A 20,888-nucleotide genomic window follows, 5' to 3' on the forward strand; every position below is an offset into this window, starting at 1 on the left:
CGTGAGGCATAAAGCCAACTGCAGTGCCCTTTCTTCATCCGACCACCCCCTAAAATGAGCTAACAGTTCAAACTGAGCATGAAAAGCTTCCCAATCCGCCTTACCGGAATACTTCGGGGTCTTAACAGATACGGACGCAGCCGGGAACTGGGCGCCGCCATGTTTGTTTACATCCTGAGCCCCAGATTCCTCGTCACGCCGCGTCGACGTCACCACTTCGGTCCGCCCACCAGAATCCGCGCGAAATACAGTCGACGAAGCACTCATGCCCGCTTCAGCCGCCATCGCTCTAACGTCCTCCCTCAAGCGGCCTCTGCGCTCCGACGCCCTGGCGATCTCCTCAGACAGAACCCCCGACGTCCATTCACACGCACCTCCTTGGCCATAATCGTCCCCTACCTCCACCTTCACTTTCGGATTCCCTCGAAGCATTTTCAATCCCCGTTCTCACCTACGGTAGCTAGCCACATAAGTCAGCTAGCTAGCTGGCTAACTTGTATCAACGTTTTTACTTCTGACACCAATGTAATGACCTGACTAGATCATAAATGAACAATTGTCCAGACAGAGGCTTGAGTTTGCGAAGTGACGGTTTATTAAACCAACTTTACACAGGCTACTGTTTGGGCCGTAGCACACGCCAAATAGATGACAGATAACCCACAAGCCAATCGTGACCTTCTCTTGTGAAGCCCAGACGAAAGAGAGAGAGAACAAAGGCTGAACCTGGTCTTAACTTCCAATGCTCCACCCCCCTGCCCAACCCCCCTCCACGCCACTCCGCCAACCACCAGGATGCCCGGCATCAGAACATTCCAGGCATTCCCGTGATTGGCAGATAGCAGGTTGATTGACATGTCGGACCCCGCGAACACCGGGTACTGGTCAGTACAACACAACCACCTCCTAGCCTAACACATAACACACAGCTGTCTGTGCGGGTCGCTACAGTATGTATTAAAAATAAATACATTTATTTATTATATATGTCACGCATCAAAAATACATTTAAAAATGCATAAATAATACAGTATTTGGCAAAATTGTTATATTTAAAATACTGTATATCCTAAAATGCATCCACAATATATGTTAAAATGTTGTATTTTCGTTGGGAGCATTAGGACCTTGTAATAGGTGTAGCCATTAGGCTTTCCCTCTGGACTCCGGAGGGAAACAGGACGCATGCGCTCATTTTACTATCAGCACATCCCGATCGCTACAGCACGCAGAGTGGGACGAAATGTAACAAAACACACGACAACGTTGTACCTGTTTAAAGGAGCCGTTGTGGTGCCACCAATTATTATTATTATTCAAAGTAAAATCTTCATCGCTTTGATCTTTAACGGGAAATATTTAAAGTGGTTTCATAAAAAGGGAACTGAGAAAGGATTTGACAAGTGGAGACTATACGTTTGTGGGACTCTGGCAGCGTTTACTCGGCAGAGATGTTAACAAGATGAGAAAAACAATAGCTGTAAATTAAGAGCAGCTGCTCAAGACGTCTATAGAAGTGGTCAATCAGACGAGAATGGCTTGATTTTGTTTGTGTGAACAATGAGCAGCTTTTGACAGCAGCACTCATGCTTCAGGGAAAGAAAAAGAAAGTTTGCTGCGTCTGATTTTGATATTACATTCTGAGACTCGTTTTGTTGTGTATATTGTTATTAGTCGGCAAGTCCACCTGTTTGGTTTGGCATATTCACCATGGCCAAAGTGATCCAAAAGAAGAATCACTGGACCACCAAAGTTAACGAGTGCGCGGTTCTCAAAGACGCTCCGGGTGACTTGAATGTGCCATTGCTGGGCGGTGCAGAGAACGGAGAGTTCGCCTACATCGGACAAGTTAACGAGGATATCGTTATTTACAAAAATGGAAAATTAACAGAGGGGGAGTTGATATTGGAAGTAGAGAACCTATCGATCTCTGGATTGCCTCTGTATGATGTACAGACAGTGATAAATAATTGCAAGGGTCCCATCAGATTGAAAACAGTCAGACAAGGTAAGAGATGACACAGAAGCAGCAGCGTCTATAGCGCTTCATTCATCCATATGAAGTGATGTATTAAAGTTGACGAGGCACACACAGGTTATCCAATAATTATGTCCTGATTCATTTTCAACTTTTCAGAATCCCATTTAAAGTTTTAGTTCTGTCAGATGTACATCCTCATAAAATGTATGACCCTGTTGTCCTCAACCACGAATGGACATGTATCATTGCTGCAGTTGTAAATGTGTATATATTATTGTTATTTTTCACTGTACTTTTCACTGTACCCTGCATCCCTGTGCATGTGACTAATAAACTCAATTATGTATCTATCATGTATGGATGTTGAAATGCCCCTTCCCCCTTATAGCAACACCCACAAGCTTTGCGTTTCAGCATTTTACTTTTATATGATTGGAGAGTACAGATGTTGTGGGTCAAATAATATTTGGTCTGTAGAGTACCCGTTAGGCCTAAGGCACTTACTGATAGTTGACTACATCCCAACCTCTCTGCTCGTACCTCAGCAGTAGGATGACAACAGCATTCATTTGCATCATACGTCATTTGAAAGAGCTTAAACTTGATTGCTGACATGCAACACATTTTGGGACTATATCAACAATGATGTAATGAAATTACAACCCAAATTTTTTGGGGGGTGGAATTTTACAATATCAGCAGACAAACAGCAGCTCTGGCCAGTGGGAACCATTCATGGTCAACTTGACTCAGCATGGCAATATAGTTTGACACTAAGCCAGTGTGACCGGAACCCAGTGTGTCTTGCAGGCTTGTAGGGATGCTCAGAGCCACAGAGATGGAGTGCTACTCTGGGATCTGACTGATTTTGAAAGTTTGTCCAAAGAGAGAAAAAATCACAGAAAGAGAAGAAAAAAATTCTCGCAAAATCATACTCTTTTTCCACTTCTATTTGCTCTATACATCCTGAGCACATATGACTACTTTGTTGGCACAGATTAAGAGCCTCTTGATGGGAAACCTGTACATTAGCATGGCAGTTCCATATCTCAAAATCCCAATTCAACACATGGTTCTAGTTATGGTGAGTCTCCTCTGTCTATTCGGAAGACTGACAATCCTGCCCATGTCCATAAATGACTTGAGAAAATGATCAGGAATCTGGCCAATCAGCTCCCACTCCAGTCCCAGTGCTCCACCTGGCCCATTTCCAGATCCTGTCTGGAGGTAGGGAGGGGGGGGGGAACGGAGGGGATGCCATGGCGATACACTCACATGACCATATTCCGTTTCAGGTTTTAATAGTTTATGTTGTCTGGGAATGTTCCTCCCTAATCAGGCTTAATTGGAAAAATATTTTTGGCAAAAGGGCCATCTAGCCCATATTCAGTTTGTTCAAGGCGTCTGTCATTTTCACACAGTTTACGGAATGAAAAAGCAAAAGACTGCTGATTAGGCTATTGTCCATCAGGTTGTGAAGGTTTCTGCATCATCACTCGAGTTCAGGGAACAGGCCAGGCATAGCATGTTTGAGTGCTGATTGAGGCATTTTAATAACAACCAACAGTTTCTGTGTGCTATTGTTGTGGGGGTGATTAAAGTACACACACATGGCACTGAGCTGCCACTGTGTACTACATGCCATTATGAGACCATGCTGCTGTATTGACACAGTCAGTAGTTCAGAGAAAATTGTTAACTTGATTATCTAATTGGTCAACATTTCGAAATGCATTCCCACACTCTATACAGTGTATATTTTACAGGACTCCCGCTGTATATCACAAAGAGAGACATGTCTTTGATTGACATTTCTATGTCAATGTAATAATAATATGTAATAATTTGTCTGAGGCTGTGAGGTATCCAGTCTGAACACTAAACTGTATTTGAGGGAAATAGGTTGCAGATTAGATTATTATCATTATGTCCAATGTTATGATAAAAATAAGAGTTGTATGTGCGGGTGGCTCTACTCTGGTCTACATATGACACAGTTATCAACATTTCCTCTACACCCCCCACTTCCCATGAACACATACACACACAGGCTACCATGGGAGTGGATTTGTGTGCCAAGGCTCCCAGAGTGAATGCATGCATGTGTTATTGAGCATGTCCTTGTGTGTGTTTGCTGTATGATCAGTGTGTGGCGCTCCATGGGGCTTGGGCTGGGCAGACCAGGCAAATCTGACCATGCAGCATGAAAAACGGGGTCAGGGAGGAGGTATCTAGTGTCTGGATCATGTCAGAGCACAGTGCAGGGTAACTCCATGTGATGCTTTTTAATCACTACACTGGGCTGGCTGACCCTGTCTCAGACACCCAGACTTAGCTTGCAGTCAGTCAGTCAGTCAGTCAGTGGGCTATACAGCCTGTGATCAGTCAGTCAGTCAGTGGGCTATACAGCCTGTGATCAGTCAGTCAGTCAGTCAGACAGTCAGTCAGTCAGTGGGCTATACAGCCTGTGATCAGTCAGTCAGTCAGTCAGTGGGCTATACAGCCTGCGATCAGACAGTCAGTCAGTGGGATATACAGCCTGTGATCAGTCAGTCAGACAGTCAGTCAGTCAGTGGGCTATACAGCCTGTGATCAGTCAGTCAGACAGTCAGTCAGTCAGTGGGCTATACAGCCTGTGATCAGTCAGTCAGTCAGTCAGTCAGTGGGCTATACAGCCTGCGATCAGACAGTCAGTCAGTCAGTGGGATATACAGCCTGTGTCAGTCAGTCAGTCAGTGGGCTATACAGCCTGTGATCAGTCAGTCAGACAGTCAGTCAGTCAGTGGGCTATACAGCCTGTGATCAGTCAGACAGTCAGTCAGTGGGATATACAGCCTGTGTCAGTCAGTCAGTCAGTGGGCTATACAGCCTGTGATCAGTCAGTCAGACAGTCAGTCAGTCAGTGGGCTATACAGCCTGTGATCAGTCAGACAGTCAGTCAGTCAGTCAGTCAGTGGGCTATACAGCCTGTGATCAGTCAGTCAGTCAGTCAGTGGGCTATACAGCCTGTGATCAGACAGTCAGTCAGTCAGACAGTGGGCTAGTACAGTCTACGATCGGGCAGTCAGTACAGCCAGTGCGATATACAGCCTATGTCAGTCAGTCAGTCAGTGGGATATACAGCCTGTGATCAGTCAGTCAGACAGTCAGTCAGTCAGTGGGCTATACAGCCTGTGATCAGTCAGTCAGACAGTCAGTCAGTCAGTGGGCTATACAGCCTGTGATCAGTCAGACAGTCAGTCAGTCAGTCAGTGGGCTATACAGCCTGTGATCAGTCAGACAGTCAGTCAGTCAGTGGGCTATACAGCCTGTGATCAGTCAGTCAGTCAGTGGGCTATACAGCCTGTGATCAGTCAGTCAGACAGTCAGTCAGTCAGTGGGCTATACAGCCTGTGATCAGTCAGTCAGTCAGTCAGTCAGTGGGCTATACAGCCTGCGATCAGACAGTCAGTCAGTCAGTGGGATATACAGCCTGTGATCAGTCAGTCAGACAGTCAGTCAGTCAGTGGGCTATACAGCCTGTGATCAGTCAGTCAGACAGTCAGTCAGTCAGTGGGCTATACAGCCTGTGATCAGTCAGACAGTCAGTCAGTCAGTCAGTCAGTGGGCTATACAGCCTGTGATCAGTCAGACAGTCAGTCAGTCAGTGGGCTATACAGCCTGTGATCAGTCAGTCAGTCAGTGGGCTATACAGCCTGTGATCAGTCAGTCAGTCAGTGGGCTATACAGCCTGTGATCAGTCAGTCAGACAGTCAGTCAGTGGGCTATACAGCCTGTGATCAGTCAGTCAGTCAGTCAGTGGGCTATACAGCCTGTGATCAGTCAGAAGGAAAGGCAAAGCTGAACTCAGTTAATTTACATTCAAGCTTTTTAAGCTTCATCAACATGATGTGTGGCTCGCCTGATGAACGATGCAGGCTCAGCAGATTTGAACTCGGTTGTAAATCCAGAAGGCAGGAGTTTTCCTTTTTTTAACAATGTGATGTGAGTATAGCTAGCTGATCCTGTGGTTTAGATTTATAGCAGTGAATTAACTATAGGTGGTAGGTGGAGAATGTTTCTTTTGTCTTTGCATGTGGAAGCGTTTAGTAGTGGAGTGAATGGTCCGTGAAATGCTTTTGTCTAGGGATGGGTATCGTTAAGATTTTAACGGTATTTCTACTCTTACCGATACTGCTTATCAATCTGGTACTTTAACGATTCTTTTTGTTATTTTTTACGAAAGAAAACGAAACAAATTATGAACAGAATTAACATTGCTTTTTTTCTGAAATGTTAAATAAATAAACAATTATTTACAGCAAAAAAAAAAGCTAAGTTTTGAACAAATCACTATTATAGACTATAATGTTGTGGTGATGATAATGTAAAACAAATGAAATAAAAAATATTTTCCTGCAAATACAGTTTTATAGAGCAACACAGGTGGGGCAAGCAGAAGGACTAACAGTTCCTAGCAGTTCTTCTGGAGAAAGATCAACATATTTTTATTTAACTAGGCAAGTCAGTGAAGAACAAATTCTTATTTTCAAGGACGGCCTAGGAACAGTGGGTTAACTGCCTTGTTCAGGGGCAGAATGACAGATTTTTACCTTGTCAGCTCAGGGATTCGATCTTGCAACCTTTCGGTTACAAGTCCAACGCTCTAACCACTAGGTTACCTGCCACCCGGAATATTTGCCTTCTCTGGCAGAAGTCGGGACCTCTCCTGGCTTATTGTGTTCCCTGCAGTCGAAAATACCCTCTCGCTAGGGGTGGAGGAGGCTTGAGCACAGAGGTAGCTTGTTGCAATGTTTGTGAGGAGGGGCAGAGTAGCTCTCTTCTCCCACCACCACATCACAGGATCTTCAGCCATGGGGATGGGGATGGGAGGCAGGCCTTTGTAGAGCTCGACCTCTAGGTAAACACGCTCGCTGATGGTGAGGGACGAGGTGTCCTGTTGGATTGTCAACCTCAACTCCCTGTCCTCCTCTGAGAACAGCTCCTCCAAGGTACTCCTTGTTTTGTTCAATGGAGGGACTGTCTCCTCCTTTTCCTCTCCTTCAGACTCCTGTTGCTGGTGCTCTGTGTCTGTCTGCTCCGGCTCCTCGGGACAACCCTGGTGTTGCTCCTGTCACATTGGCCTCGACAGTTGCCTTCCTCAGTCTGTCCCAGGTGGCGTCACTCACCGACCTCCCTTTAAATCTGGAGTCCATTGCTGTGGCCTCATGCAGGAAGGCTTGAATGTCCTCATCCCGATAGCGCACAGAGAGGTTCTCCCACACCTTCTCTTTGATGGTTGCCACAAATGTTGTATCTTCATGCTTCACAGTGAAGTGCTCTTCCAGTTTGTGGAGGATGGGTATGATCTGTCCACGGGGGGCATTTGTTACACATGACACACACAGTGTGGATGTATAGAGGATTCTCATGAGCTGGACAAACTCCTCAGCCTTATGGAAGTCCTCGTCCTTCAGACGGTCCAGGTTGCTTTTCACAGTCGTGGGTCCAATGCTACTTTGCCAGTTTGTGATTTATACACTGCCCTGGTGTGGAGGACCTTCTGTTTTACACTGCCCTGTGTACTGCACTGTAACCATGAGATAGCTTTGGCACGTCCTTCAGCTCAGTGATCACATTGGCCTTTTCTACACCACACCAGGTAGGAATGAATGTGTTACTGAGGTAACTCCTAGAGGAAGGGGTATATTTGGGGTTGAGTGCCTTGCTCATCTCCCTACAGTAAAAAAAGATCATTCAACACATGAAAACTGTCATTATTGAATTATTGTGTTGTTGTGTATTGTGGAGTGATGGGACTAACATAAAACCCTTTTATACTACTATATCCTAAACATGAATACAACTCAATATATACTGACAGACTGTTACCTGAAGCCCTTGGACTTCACAGTTGCAAAGGGGTGTAGGCCTTTCACTATGACCTTGGTCACGGCTAGGTGGCACATTCACCCTCTCCTCAGTCATCCTCCCACTAGCTGCCAGCGTGAAGGGGCTTTGGGCTTGTCTTTGGCTTGGACCAGCGGTATTAGAGGGAGGAGTGGGTTGGTTCATTGTAGCTGCAACTTTAACAAAAATTTAGCAAAATCTTTAAATGGGTGATTGCATTTCTGAACGCACCCACAGCTAAACAATCAGCTGGCTAATGGTTCCTTTTGATCATGAACCCATGTTCTCATAATTGAGTTAACTCCGTGTGTGGGCTCCAGGCTGCTAGTATACATACCTAACGGGGATTGGGCAACGAGAGATAAACTACGAGCTAGGCAGTCGAAAACTGCATTTCTCTGCCTGTACATGATGCACTTTCCATAGATGTTTGGACAGATTGCTCGTGTTTGCGCCCTTACAAGCAAAAGTCTTGTTGCACTTGTGGCAACGAGCATTGTCAGCATCGACTCTGAAGTGTAACCACACTTTTGAATGTTTAGTTTTCTCCACCATCGTCACTAATTAAGAGCTGTGTGTGCATGTGCGTGCGAGAGAGATCTCTCTTCTGGATTGGGAATAGTGAAAATCATAGACAAATGTCTTCATCTTATTGCAAATTAGAAACGGTTGGTGAGATAAAATGTGCAAGATAACGTTTATGTAGCAATAATAAATAGTAAATGTATTTTCTTAATTTCTCCAGTACCGAAAGCCGAACCGATAACGTCGGAGCTTATCGATACTACTGTCGTTCATAATTTAGCCCCAGGGCCTGTTTAATACCGGGTTTCGGTACCTATCCCTACTGTTGTCTCTACAAATGTACAATCGACCCTCATTAATCCACTAAAGGGGAACACATTCTTTCTCCTGTCTCTCTCAAGTTGCCGGTTGTCCTTTTCTCCTACTGATTACCTCAACTGGAGCCTCTTATGTTGAATGTGAATGGCTACCCTGGAGGTTGTCCTCCTTACACACCCTGGCTGTCAGACTGAGAGAAGGGCTTGTTAATTAGCCCTGCAGACTGTAGTGGATGGCGGTGGGCTCCGGCTCTGGCCCTGTGGTTCTCAGGGCGCTGAGGAGGTTCCATTTCTCCAGGTACTGCTGGCCTTGGCGGAATGCAGAAATGTCAACGACCAGGGCCAAGGAGTGTATTCAGCTTTCAGCTCAGACCTGTATTCAGCATTCAGCTCAGACCTGTATTCAGCATTCAGCTCAGACCTGTATTCAGCATTCAGCTCAGACCTGTATTCAGCATTCAGCTCAGACCTGTATTCAGCATTCAGCTCAGACCTGTATTCAGCTCAGTTTCTGTATGATTCATTGTGGGTGTAGGCCTATAACAAAGTGTGACGTAGTCAACATATACTTGGGTTTCTATGGTGATTGTTCTCATTCATCAATGATCCAGGTTAGTTACCAAGGAAGTGGAAAACAGTGAATGGTCTATCAGCTGTGCTCCAGACTCATTCTGCCTGCCTGGATGGATGGATGTAACGTATTGTGAATGGGCTCTCAGCTGTGCTCCAGACTCTTTCTGCCTGCCTGGATGTAACGTATTGTGAATGGGCTCTCAGCGGTGCTCCAGACTCTTTCTGCCTGCCTGGATGTAACGTATTGTGAATGGACTCTCAGCTGTGCTCCAGACTCGTTCTGCCTGCCTGGATGGAACGTATTGTGAATGGGCTCTCAGCTGTGCTCCAGACTCTTTCTGCCTGCCTGCCTGGATGGAATGTATTGTGAATGGACTCTCAGCTGTGCTCCAGACTCGTTCTGCCTGCCTGGATGTAACGTATTGTGAATGGACTCTCAGCTGTGCTCCAGACTCGTTCTGCCTGCCTGGATGGAACGTATTGTGAATGGGCTCTCAGCGGTGCTCCAGACTCTTTCTGCCTGCCTGGATGGAACGTATTGTGAATGGGTTCTCAGCGGTGCTCCAGACGCTTTCTGCCTGCCTGGATGGAACGTATTGTGAATGGACTCTCAGCTGTGCTCCAGACTCGTTCTGCCTGCCTGGATGTAACGTATTGTGAATGGGCTCTCAGCGGTGCTCCAGACTCTTTCTGCCTGCCTGGATGGAATGTATTGTGCCCTTGAGAACCATTTTAGATCCATTCTAATTCTGAACACATGATGTTGAGAACTCCTGTCAACAGCCTCTTCGTCACCGTGGTCATTCCTCAAGGAGGATACAGACGCTGGCATTCCTCCAATCCTCATCCCCTTTCCTCTTTATTTCCTGTCTGAAGATGATGTCACACACGTCTTGTTGAGCGGCTGAGATTTAGATTTCGAGCTCTGAGATATTATTCCCAGTTCTTCTTCTTAGCTTCTCTTCTCTTTACCACATCCCAACCATAGGATCACTTGACAAATCTACTCATAAGGCCTCTGCTTATTCCCACATTGTCAATGTGGCTGTCATATCAGCATAATCCTATATCCGGGAGGTATTTCACAGTCACAGTCGTTTGCAGTTCCACATTGTATATGGCGTCTAATGGCGGAGGAGTTTGGGTGGGAGCTTACTGGGAAGCCTTTGACCTCTCTGGTAGATTTGATTCAATCTGTCCACTGAGCAGTGACATCAGAAGGGACTTGTATTCCACAGTCTTTCAACAATCGCACACAATGTTCGTCAGACAGTTCATTTGACCATACGAAGTTGTGTTCTTCACATCCAAAGCATGCAGAAATCTGATAATGTTCATGCCTAGAGCCGAGGGGAGCAGAGGGTGACTCATGCTGACATGGTAAAGACCTCTGTCAGTTCTGCTTTTGTTTACGCTTATGAGATGCAGCAACAGCATCTCTCCAACAGGCATACTGTTACCAGGAAGTCAACTGATATGAGCTGAGGTAGATGTTAATAGTCTTGACTAGAGAACGATATCCAGCTGTTATTGGCCTTGTGTAGTCTATCGGCTATTGGGCCTTCTCTTTACATAGCAAAGCTGCTCCTATGCCAACCGCCACTCATAACACGATGCTAAGATATGAGCTAATAGCTGATGTAGCTAGCTAATGTTTTTTTTGTTGAACATGCACCATTTTCGGCAACAAGCCATCTGACTAGGGGTGTTAACTATTTACTGGTGTGCTGATCTGACCAGCCACAATTGTATCTGTAAATTTACAATTGATAGTTGGATTAGATGACTATCGTAATAGGGAAAGAAGGAAGTGTTTCAAAATGCCTAAATTCAGGTGGGCAATAGGTTTAGCTACCTAAGAACCTTCCTGCAAGGTTATGGACCGAGAAAGCTGTAGATCAGTGCGCGCGTGTGTGCGTTCTCACTTCTCAAACTATGGGCAGATTTGAGTCATTCAGACAAAATGTGCATGATCGTTTCATCTATTTGCCTACCCTCGCTCTCCTTGTTGGATATTATGCACATTCATGGCTTGGTAGCACATGTCATCGACATTGAGCTAGTTCTCATAGTAGCAGTAAACAGCTCCAAGTGCTATGAGCGATGCAGAGAGATGTGAAAATAAGCGGAGTTACAGTCTCGCTATTCACTCGTAGTACTAGGATCAAGTTACAACCCGCCCATTTCTTGACAGATAGCTGAACTAGCTAATTGAGTTGTTTTGAATTTCATCCTGGCAGCTGAGTTGTTCAGAGATGAGTCCTGACAGCAGAAAAAAACTATGTTTTCCCGATCACGGAAAAAATACTTGTTTCATGAGCATCCGTGATCACAAATCATGTTACTTTGGACCCATTTGCATTGAATAGATATTATTTTATGATTACCTTCCATACAGGTGTGACATGCTGGAGTGATGCTTCTATGCAAATGTTGATAGGTACGCTAATAGAAGTCCCAAATGGAAAGCAAACAGATTGTCATCTGTAGCACCATACACTCCACTGATCGGCCAAAATAAGGCCAATCCCTCAATGCACACGCTCCTATTGAATATGCATTCAACTGTATTGTGAGTAGGCCTATGCCATCTTAATTTACCCAGTTTATCAAGAGATTTACCAATCAAATACAATTATTACCATTATGTTGTTATGTAGGTGGATTGTTTTTATTATTTAGATTGATGCATTAATCCATACATGGCTGTCTCTGGGAAATTTTGTCATCCAAATTTTCAAATGTAATGATATTGAATATTGGCCTAAAATGTCAGCCATCCTTGACCTCCAAAACTCAGTATCGGCATCAGCCCTGCATTCAGTTGTGCATCTGACTAGGTATCCCCTTTCCCTTTCCTTCAAAAATCCATATGGTCGTTCTCTAGTCTTGGCAGCATGGACGTCAGCAATGAGTGCGTTTACATGCACAGTAATAATTTGATATTAAACTGATTATGGCAGTAGGCAGATTATGCAATAGTCATATAAACACCTTAATATGCTTATCTTAATCGGCGTGAGATCAATCATGCATTGGCACAAATCTCTGCGTAAACCATGCGTTTGATCATTTCAATGCAAAGTGTGAGATTTATCAGTATGAAAGTTTGGTTGAGAGTGTGGGTAAATTTACGCACAACCATGACCATGCGTGTGCACAGTGCCAAGTGGTGGAATAAGATAACTGTTTGTTGAGCAAAGAATAGGGAAATTCACTTAATGTACAAAACACCTTTCCATGACAGACTGACCAGGTGAAAGCTATGATCCCTTATTGATGGCACCTGTTAAATCAACTTCAATCAGAGTAGATGAAGGGGGAGGAGACAGCTTAAAGAATAATTTTTAAGCCTTTAATTAAGAGACAATTGAGACATGGATTGTGTACAGTGCTTTCGGAAAGTATTCAGACCCCAATACTTTTTTTCACATTTTGTTAGCTTACAGCCTTATTCTAAAATTGATTAAATAGTTTTTTTTCCTCAACAATCTACACACAGTAACCCATAATGACAAAGCAAAAACAGGTATTCAGTATTGAGACCCTTTACTAAGTACTTTGTTGAAGCAGCTTTGGCAGCGATTAAAGCCGTGAGTCTTCTTGGGTATGACGCTACAAGCTTGGCACACCTGTATTTGGGAAGTTACTCCCATTCTTCTCAAGCTCTGTCAGGTTGGATGGGGAGCGTTGCTGCAGGTCTCTCCGTAGATGTTCGGTCGGGTTTATGTCCGGGCTCTGGCTGGGCCACTCAAGGACATTTAGAGACTTGTCCCGAAGCCACTCCGGCGTTGTCTTGGCTGTGTGGTTAAGGTCGTTGTCCTTTTGGAAGGTGAACCTTCTCCCCAGTCTGAGGTCCTGAGCACTCTCACCTTTTTAATTACGCTTAGACCAGCCCAACGCTCTGGCGTCTGATTACAGAAATCTCATTAGATTCCGCTGTTCGCCCTCCCATCAAACACACACACACAGACAGACGGACGGACGGACGCCTGTCCTGATTTAAGAGCATTATATAGACATGGTTGTGTTTTCCACAATAGCCAGCAGTCTGCACACCCGCTGGGGTCGTGTGTTTGTTCTGGCATGGGACACACCAGAGGAATCACCTGGGCACTGCTCTGGTATGCTTATTGCTGTCCCATTCTCTTTCTTAATCCACCTTCTCGCTTTGTCTTCTGTCTCCTCATCTTTTCTTTTGCCCCTCCGTTTTCTCAATGTATTCTCTTCTCTCTCTTTGTTAACTGAGTGTGTGTGAATAGTAGATCACTGTGAACTAACTTGGGCTGACTTGGCTGAATCCTTCTCCACATGTCTCCCTAATTATATGGATCTTCATGGGAGTTATGGATTAGTTTCACATGACATTATAGTAAGTACCGTCAGTACTAACACTTTGTCACGATGGAGGGGAGGGGGGTTGACAAAAGGAAACAGAATGCAAACATGTGTTTTACAGAAGAAGTGGAAGGTAATTCCACAGTAACGGAATTACGCTGAGACTCCGATTTTTCACTTTAAAATGTATGCCAAACAAAAAACATTGATTCCGATGTTTAACAAACCATACAACTCTATGCACAAGGACTACTTTTAACAAGTTCTACTGATAATTTTACAAAAACATGCTCCATGGTTTTGTAAAAAAAAAGTAGTCTGTGTGCATAGTTGTATGGCTTGTTAAACTTTTAAATCAATGGATTGTATTTGGTATTCATTTTAAAGTGAAAAATCTGAGTCTCTGCATAATTCATTTGACTAGGAAATGTTTTGATCATTAATATGTTTATCAAAATCAAGTATTAGCACACTCTCAGAGCATATTTGACATTTACTCGCCACCCAAATGTAATTCAATAATAATCCTCAAGTATATTGATGCACACGTGCGTCAATCTAATTAACATAATACAACAATTTCCAAAATCCATCAGTTTAAGCTAGAGATCTTTTTTTGCATTAGCGGCGTCTCAATCCACTGCATCCGCCTATGTCGGCCTTCCCTATCTGCGGTGGAAGGTGGCCGAGCTAAAGCGGTGTTTGTCAGACCATGAGACATCCCGAAAATCGGACTTCTCACAAACGTCTGTGGTGTACAAACTATTATGACCACTCTATGGAAAGGGGAGACTCTCATGAACATGATGGTGTTCTCCTTTTTGCTCTACGACTCCCACAAGTGTCACAGGACTCTGTCTGAAGGTAACCCATACTAACGATGGAGGTAGTTTTATGCCCCAAAAAATAAGGGGTTAAATATGTGCAAAAAAGTCTAGTTTGACTACACACACCGGTGTTGTACTGGTGGACCCCTGTAGACACACACTGGTCTCTTCTTTAACATAATCACCATGGTACCTTGTAGCTCATTGGAGCAATGCTCAGAGTTTGAGTGGGACTATGTTTCAAGCAGACCACCACAGTCCCTGTGCACAAGAATACTAATGTAACCTGTCTAAATGACTATCACCCTGTAGCACTCACATCTGTAGCCATGAAATGTTTTGAAGGCTGGTCATCAACACCAGTGGCTCACATCAACACCGTCATCCCAGACACCCTAGACCCATTCCAGTTTGCATACCACAACAACAGATCCACAGATGATGCAATCTCTATTGCACTTCACACTGCCCTTTCTTACCTGGACAAAAGGAACACCTATGTGAGCATGCTGTTAATTTACTACACCTCAGTGTTCAACACCATAATGCCCTCCAAGTCATCACTAAGCTAAGGACACTGGGACTGAACACCTCCTTCTGCAACTGGATCATGATTTTCCTGACTGACAGGCCCCAGGTGGTGAGGGTAGGCAACACGGGGACCCCTCAGGGGTGCGTGCTTAGTCCCATCCTTTATTCCCTGTTCACCCACGACTGCGTGGCCGCGTACGACTCCAACACCATCATTAAGTTTACCGACAACACAATGATGGTAGGCCTGATCACCGACGACGATGAGAAAGCCTATGGGGGAGGTCAGAGACCTGGCATCCAGGACCTCTATACCAGGCGGTGTCAGAGGAAGGCCCCTAAAAATCCAGCCACCTAAGTAATAGACTGTTCTCTCTGCTACCGCATGGCAAGTGATACCGGAGAGCCAAGTCTGGGACCAAAAGGTTACTGAACAGCTTCTACCTCCAAGCCATAAGATTGCTGAACAGTTAATCAAATGGCTACCCGGACTATTTGCATTGACCCCGCTTTTTGTTTTGCACTGACCTTCTTGCGCTGTCTCTATGCACACTCACTGGACTCACACACACATACTACACCTACAGACACACACACACTGCATATGCTCACACACTCAAAACACACACATGCATATTGTTGTCACACACACTCACACACAGACACACTTTCACATTATCTATCCTGATTTCCTAGTCACTTTTACCGCTGCCTACATGTACATATTACCTCAATTACCTCAACTATCTCGCACCCCTGCACATTGACTCGGTACCGGTACTCCTTCTGTATAGCCTCGTTACGGTGTTTTTGTTGTGACTCGGTACCGGTACTCCTTCTGTATAGCCTCGTTACGGTGTTTTTGTTGTGACTCGGTACCGGTACTCCTTCTGTATAGCCTCGTTATGGTGTTTTTGTTGTTTCTATTTACTTTTGCAATTTTTTCTTACTTTTTAATTCTGCATTGTTGGGAAAAGGCTTGTAAGTAAGCATTACATACACCTGTTGTTTTCAGCGCATGTGACAAATACAATTTCCCATTTGTGTGTGTCTGTTCACGGTCCTTCCAACGGCAGCAAGCTGGGTCTACTTTTTAGAAAGCCGTGTTCCTCTGTCCTGTCTAGCATGGCCAGATAGTTAGCAGCAGCTCAGATAGTGCTGTGATTTGATTGGCAGTGATGATGGACACCTGCTTCCGTGACGAATCTTGATCGGAGTGGAGGAATGGGGCAGATGCCATGGGTCAGGGCTGAAGGCATCCCCGATGTAACATGTGCTGTTCACTCTGTCCCTTTCAATCAATTGCTCTTCTCCTCCCTCAGCCAGGCACGCCAGGAAAACAGCTCCCCTTCACAATGTCCCCCCCTCCCCATGCCAGTGTTCCCACACACACCAGCCACCTACTTTCTAAGGGAATATTTGGTGCCTTTGGCTATGAATGTTTTTCTCAAGGTTCTTTGCCCACTTCCTAAAAAAACATATACAATTAGGTGAAAACATTGCCTTACTTGTAGTCTCCCTGCTGTGCTCTCTAAGAGAGCAATGGCCCTCTCTCCTCCCTCCCTCCCTCACAGTACAGTACCTCACCCTACACATACCCCTATGGACCCCTACACACACCCCTTTCAAAAGCCCTATGGAAACAATGATGTTATGACAATGACAGGAGTTCACATTCGCATGCATTTATTTGTGCTCTTAGTTTCTCCCTGACTAACCAGCAGAGAGACTGACAAGCTGAATTTAACAAACTGTGTGAAGCTGAGGCTTGTGACCAATCGCACGCTATTCTGAACGCTGTAATGTGGGGATTTGTTTTTAGCTATGTGTTAGTTAAAATGATCATGCACAGAGTGGGGATCTGTTGGCTGGCTCTGGAATTCCATCACCACTTAAATATTTGCCACACTGCCACTCCTATCATAGGCCTGCGCGCGCACACAGACCCACACACATACGCACATACACACACAGCGCTACTCATTATCTCTATCACTCTGCAGTGGAAGGCTTTATTTGTGTATGGGAGGAGGAGGTCTGGAGTTGCCTGCTCAGAACATGGCTGTATTTCTCTCCCTGCAGGTTTCAGCTGTCTGTTAGCCAAAGGTTTTTACAGGGACTGTAAAATGTTTTCTTTAGGTTTGGTTTTGCTTCTCATGGTGTGGATTAGTGATGACACTACTACTATACTGTGTCTGCTAACAGTGATTGTGATGGAGAAGGCATCGCAAACTGATTCTCCACATCTTTGGCTTGTCCGTCTCAATTAACTTTTAGATAAACTCCCCAGCTGAGACTCCCCAAAGAAAACAGATTTTTTTTAAAGATGAACAAACCATACAACTCTATGCACAAGGACTACTTCAAACAAATGTTCTGATCATTTTACAAAAACACATTTACAGGAGGAACTGTGTAGGTGCAAAGTTAGTTAACAGAATATTTGTAAAATCTCCCTCAGTTTGTGTCCACGTTTTCCAACACGTTTTCTGTTAAATATCTACTCCGAATGAAGATTCATCGATGTCTGCAGAAAGAACGGGGTGTCAGCTATGACATGAGGCATTGACTCTGAAAAAAATCTGTTTTGGTTATTTGCTTACGACAGTAAGTGAAGTGGATTTACATCTGGAAACGAAATTGTGTTAATGGAATTTCATCATGGGTCCCTGATCTGTACTACATGTAAATGCATAATTATGAATGTCATTCCCATCATGGTGATGTATCCTCAATAGGTACACAAAGTACTGCACGGTAGAGTTCAGTAGAGTATAGTACAGTAAAGCAGTGGTACCCAAACTGTGGGGCCCGCAGGGGGTCTTCCCCGCGCCCCCAACACACACACACACATGCTGCGCAATTGTTGGCTGCTTTTCCTTCACGCTGCGGTCCAACTCATTCCAAACCATCTTAATTTGGTTGAGGTCGGGTGATTGTCGAGGCCAGGTCATCTGATGCAGCACTCCATCACTCTCCTTCTTGGTCAAATAGCCCTTATACGCTGTCCACACCGTTGCAAAATAAATTTAAACAGGCATGTTATTCAATTATTGCACCCACACTGCTCGCGTGCGCCAACGAGTGTCTGCGTTGCCAAGAGCTAAAATAGAAGTCAGTTCTAACGCGGTGCAATCCTGCCTCTCCCATCTCCTCATTTGGTTTATAGAAGCAGATACCTCATTGGTTATGCCCACGTGGGTGATTGAAAGATGAACTGCATTTGTTCAGTCGTCATGGTAACTATGAACGTTAGATGCCAATCGCCATATAAAGTCCAAAGAAGAAAAAGCCTGGAAGGAGGAGAGATGACTATAAATGATTCGGTTGACCATTGTATGTGTGGATAAATTGTCGGAGTAGAGGACCTTGTGCATTTCAGATAAAATAACAACTCAACGTTTATATCCCAGGACAAATTAGTTAGCAACAGCAAGCTAGCTAAATAGGACACATTAGCTAGCAACTGCACGCTAGCTAGCTAAATTGCCATAAATGTTTAATGCTTTTTGACCTGTCCCCAAATTAATATCATTGGTTCAGTGTTCGTTTTGATATTTGAACCTGCGTGTCGTGATCGCGTTTGGTGTGGGGGACAAAATCAATTTGCGCACGATGGCGCACGCTCGATGCCGGTTTGGGTACGGTGTTACAAAGCCTGGAGGTGTGTTGGGTCATTGTCCTGTTGAAAAACAAATGATAGTCCCACTAAGCTCAAACCAGATGGGAAAGCGTATCGCTGCAGAATGCTGTGGTAGCCATGCTGGTTATGTGTGCCTTGAATTCTAAATAAATCACTGACAGTGTCACCAGCAAAGCACCATCACACCTCCTCCTCCATGCTTCATGGTGGGAACCACACATGCAGAGATCATCCATTCACCTACTCATCCATTCACCAAAAATCTCAAATTTGGACTCATCAGACCAAAGGACAGATTTCCACCGGTCTAATGTCCATTGCTCGTGTTTCTTGGTCCAAGCAAGTCTTCTTATTGGTGGTCTTTAGTAGTGCTTTCTTTGCAGCAATTCAACCATAATGGCCTGGTTCACGCAGTCTCTTCTGAACAGTTGATGTTGAGATGTGTCTCTTACTTGAACTCTGTAAAGCATTTATTTGGGCTGCAATTTCTGAGGCTGGTAACTCTAATGAACTTACCATCTGTAGCGGTCCTCATGAGAGTCAGTTTCATCATAGCGCTTGATGACTTTTGCGACTGCACTTGAAGAAACTTTCAAATTTCTTGACATTTTCCAGATTGACTGACCTTCATGTCTTCATGGCTCATGTCTGAGCTTTTCTTTCCATAATATGGACTTGGTATTTTACCAAATAGGGCTATCTTCTCTATAACAAAGCTGTCATCAAGGCAAAGGGTGGCTACTTTGAAGAATCTAAAAGCTCAAATATATTTGGATTTGTTTAACACTTTATGGGTTACTACATGATTCAATATGTGTTATTTCATAGTTTTGATGTCTTCACTATTATTCTACAATATAGAAAATAGTAAAAATAAAGAAAAACCCTTGAATGAGTAGGTGTGTCAACCTTTGACTGGTACTGTATTTCTAATGCCATTTTAAGACTTTTTCTGTTTTCTAAGACCCCTATTCCATCTGTTTGACCAGAAATAAAAGCCTTTGCTTTTCCCAAATTTTTAGGATGGGAAATGTTTGAAAAATGTATACATGCCCTAATTTAAATAATATAAAATAGACTCTTAGCTTTAATTTGACACTACATTTGTAATGCTCCTATGAACTTCACATGTTTGTGTTCTTTTACATGGACATGCATTCAGAGTAGCCCACATTTTTAACCTCCCCCCTGAAAATGTTAGTTCTTTTTTTTCTTGACAAAACTTTCTTCCAATAGCTTCCCAGCCCCTTCCCAGCCCCGTCCCAGCCCTGAGCTCAGAGCAGATCCGGTGGAAGCGCTCTACATCTGTAAGGAGCGCTCTGCTAGTAGTCCCCACATTTGTTTAGACTAATACTGAAGCGTTCACTGATTGTTAAACGTCATAGAATCTAGATATCAGGGTCTAGAATTGGATCTCTTAGCCAAGCGCATCATCTGAGCAGCGATGTGTAGGATCAGCAAGCTTTTTCATGTGGACCTCTCTCTCGAATGAAGTCCCCACAATGCACCTACGCAACAGGTGACTGCTCCTATACCTGTGATATATTGCCCCAATTTGTGTAATACTACATAGAAAATAGGCTCACTGATATGCTGAAGAGTCATTGGTAATAAGAGGGAGATTGCTGGTGAATCCAGGCGGATGGACGGTACTCCCTGTCCTCGGGCTGCAGACTGGCTTCTAATCAATTAAGGAAGAAATCTCATTTCCCCCCGGTCTCTTAGAGCTGTAGTGGTACTGGCAGTCTCTTCTTCTTTTTATTTTTTACATAGAGATTCCATGCCAGCATGGCTGGAAATATTTAGGGTATTTCAGATTGTTCTTGCAATTCTCACATAGAAATTTCATTGAGGGAAGGATGTTTGATATGCTTTTTACATTTTTAACACAAACAATTTGAAAAATTCCTGATGAAAGTGACCATTTTTAAGGCCCTCTTTAGACCTTTATGCCTCCTGTAAGACCCAATGATCTGTGAACTGTACATGATGCAGACACCAACTTGGTGTCAGTATGCTCCTAATGGTGTGCTCTAAAATATGGAGTATCACAACATTCACAAATACAATTTTACATAATTTATTCAACATTCAAACCTTATTTGATTTTGTAAAATTTGACATTGTTTTAAACAATATACTCTACAAGTACATCACATTTCCAGAGTGGGCTCTCTGGTACTTTTTATAGTTATGGTACATTTTATGAGGGCCACCAACTCAGTGAATGGGAACATTGACTCAAAGGGTACTCCCTCAGCTGG

General features: G+C 44.1%; 1 protein-coding gene across 13 annotated transcripts in view; it reads left to right on the plus strand.

Moving 5' to 3' along the window:
* Positions 1–1,210: 1,210 nt before the first annotated feature.
* LOC139557485 (membrane-associated guanylate kinase, WW and PDZ domain-containing protein 1-like) overlaps positions 1,211–20,888 on the plus strand; it is a 169,916-nt gene continuing 150,238 nt past the window's right edge. For 6 of the 13 annotated variants that reach the window (XM_071372375.1, XM_071372393.1, XM_071372383.1 and 3 more), the window contains exon 1: positions 1,212–2,008. In XM_071372375.1, coding sequence (XP_071228476.1) covers positions 1,711–2,008 — 298 coding nt within the window. In that variant the 5' untranslated portion in view covers positions 1,212–1,710. Of the gene's footprint in view, positions 2,009–20,888 lie in introns of all 13 variants that reach the window. The other 7 variants (XM_071372413.1, XM_071372403.1, XM_071372433.1 and 4 more) reach the window with 2 other exon arrangements.

This window comes from Salvelinus alpinus, chromosome 2 (genome assembly GCF_045679555.1).
Source record: "Salvelinus alpinus chromosome 2, SLU_Salpinus.1, whole genome shotgun sequence".
Classification (NCBI taxonomy): domain Eukaryota; kingdom Metazoa; phylum Chordata; class Actinopteri; order Salmoniformes; family Salmonidae; genus Salvelinus; species Salvelinus alpinus.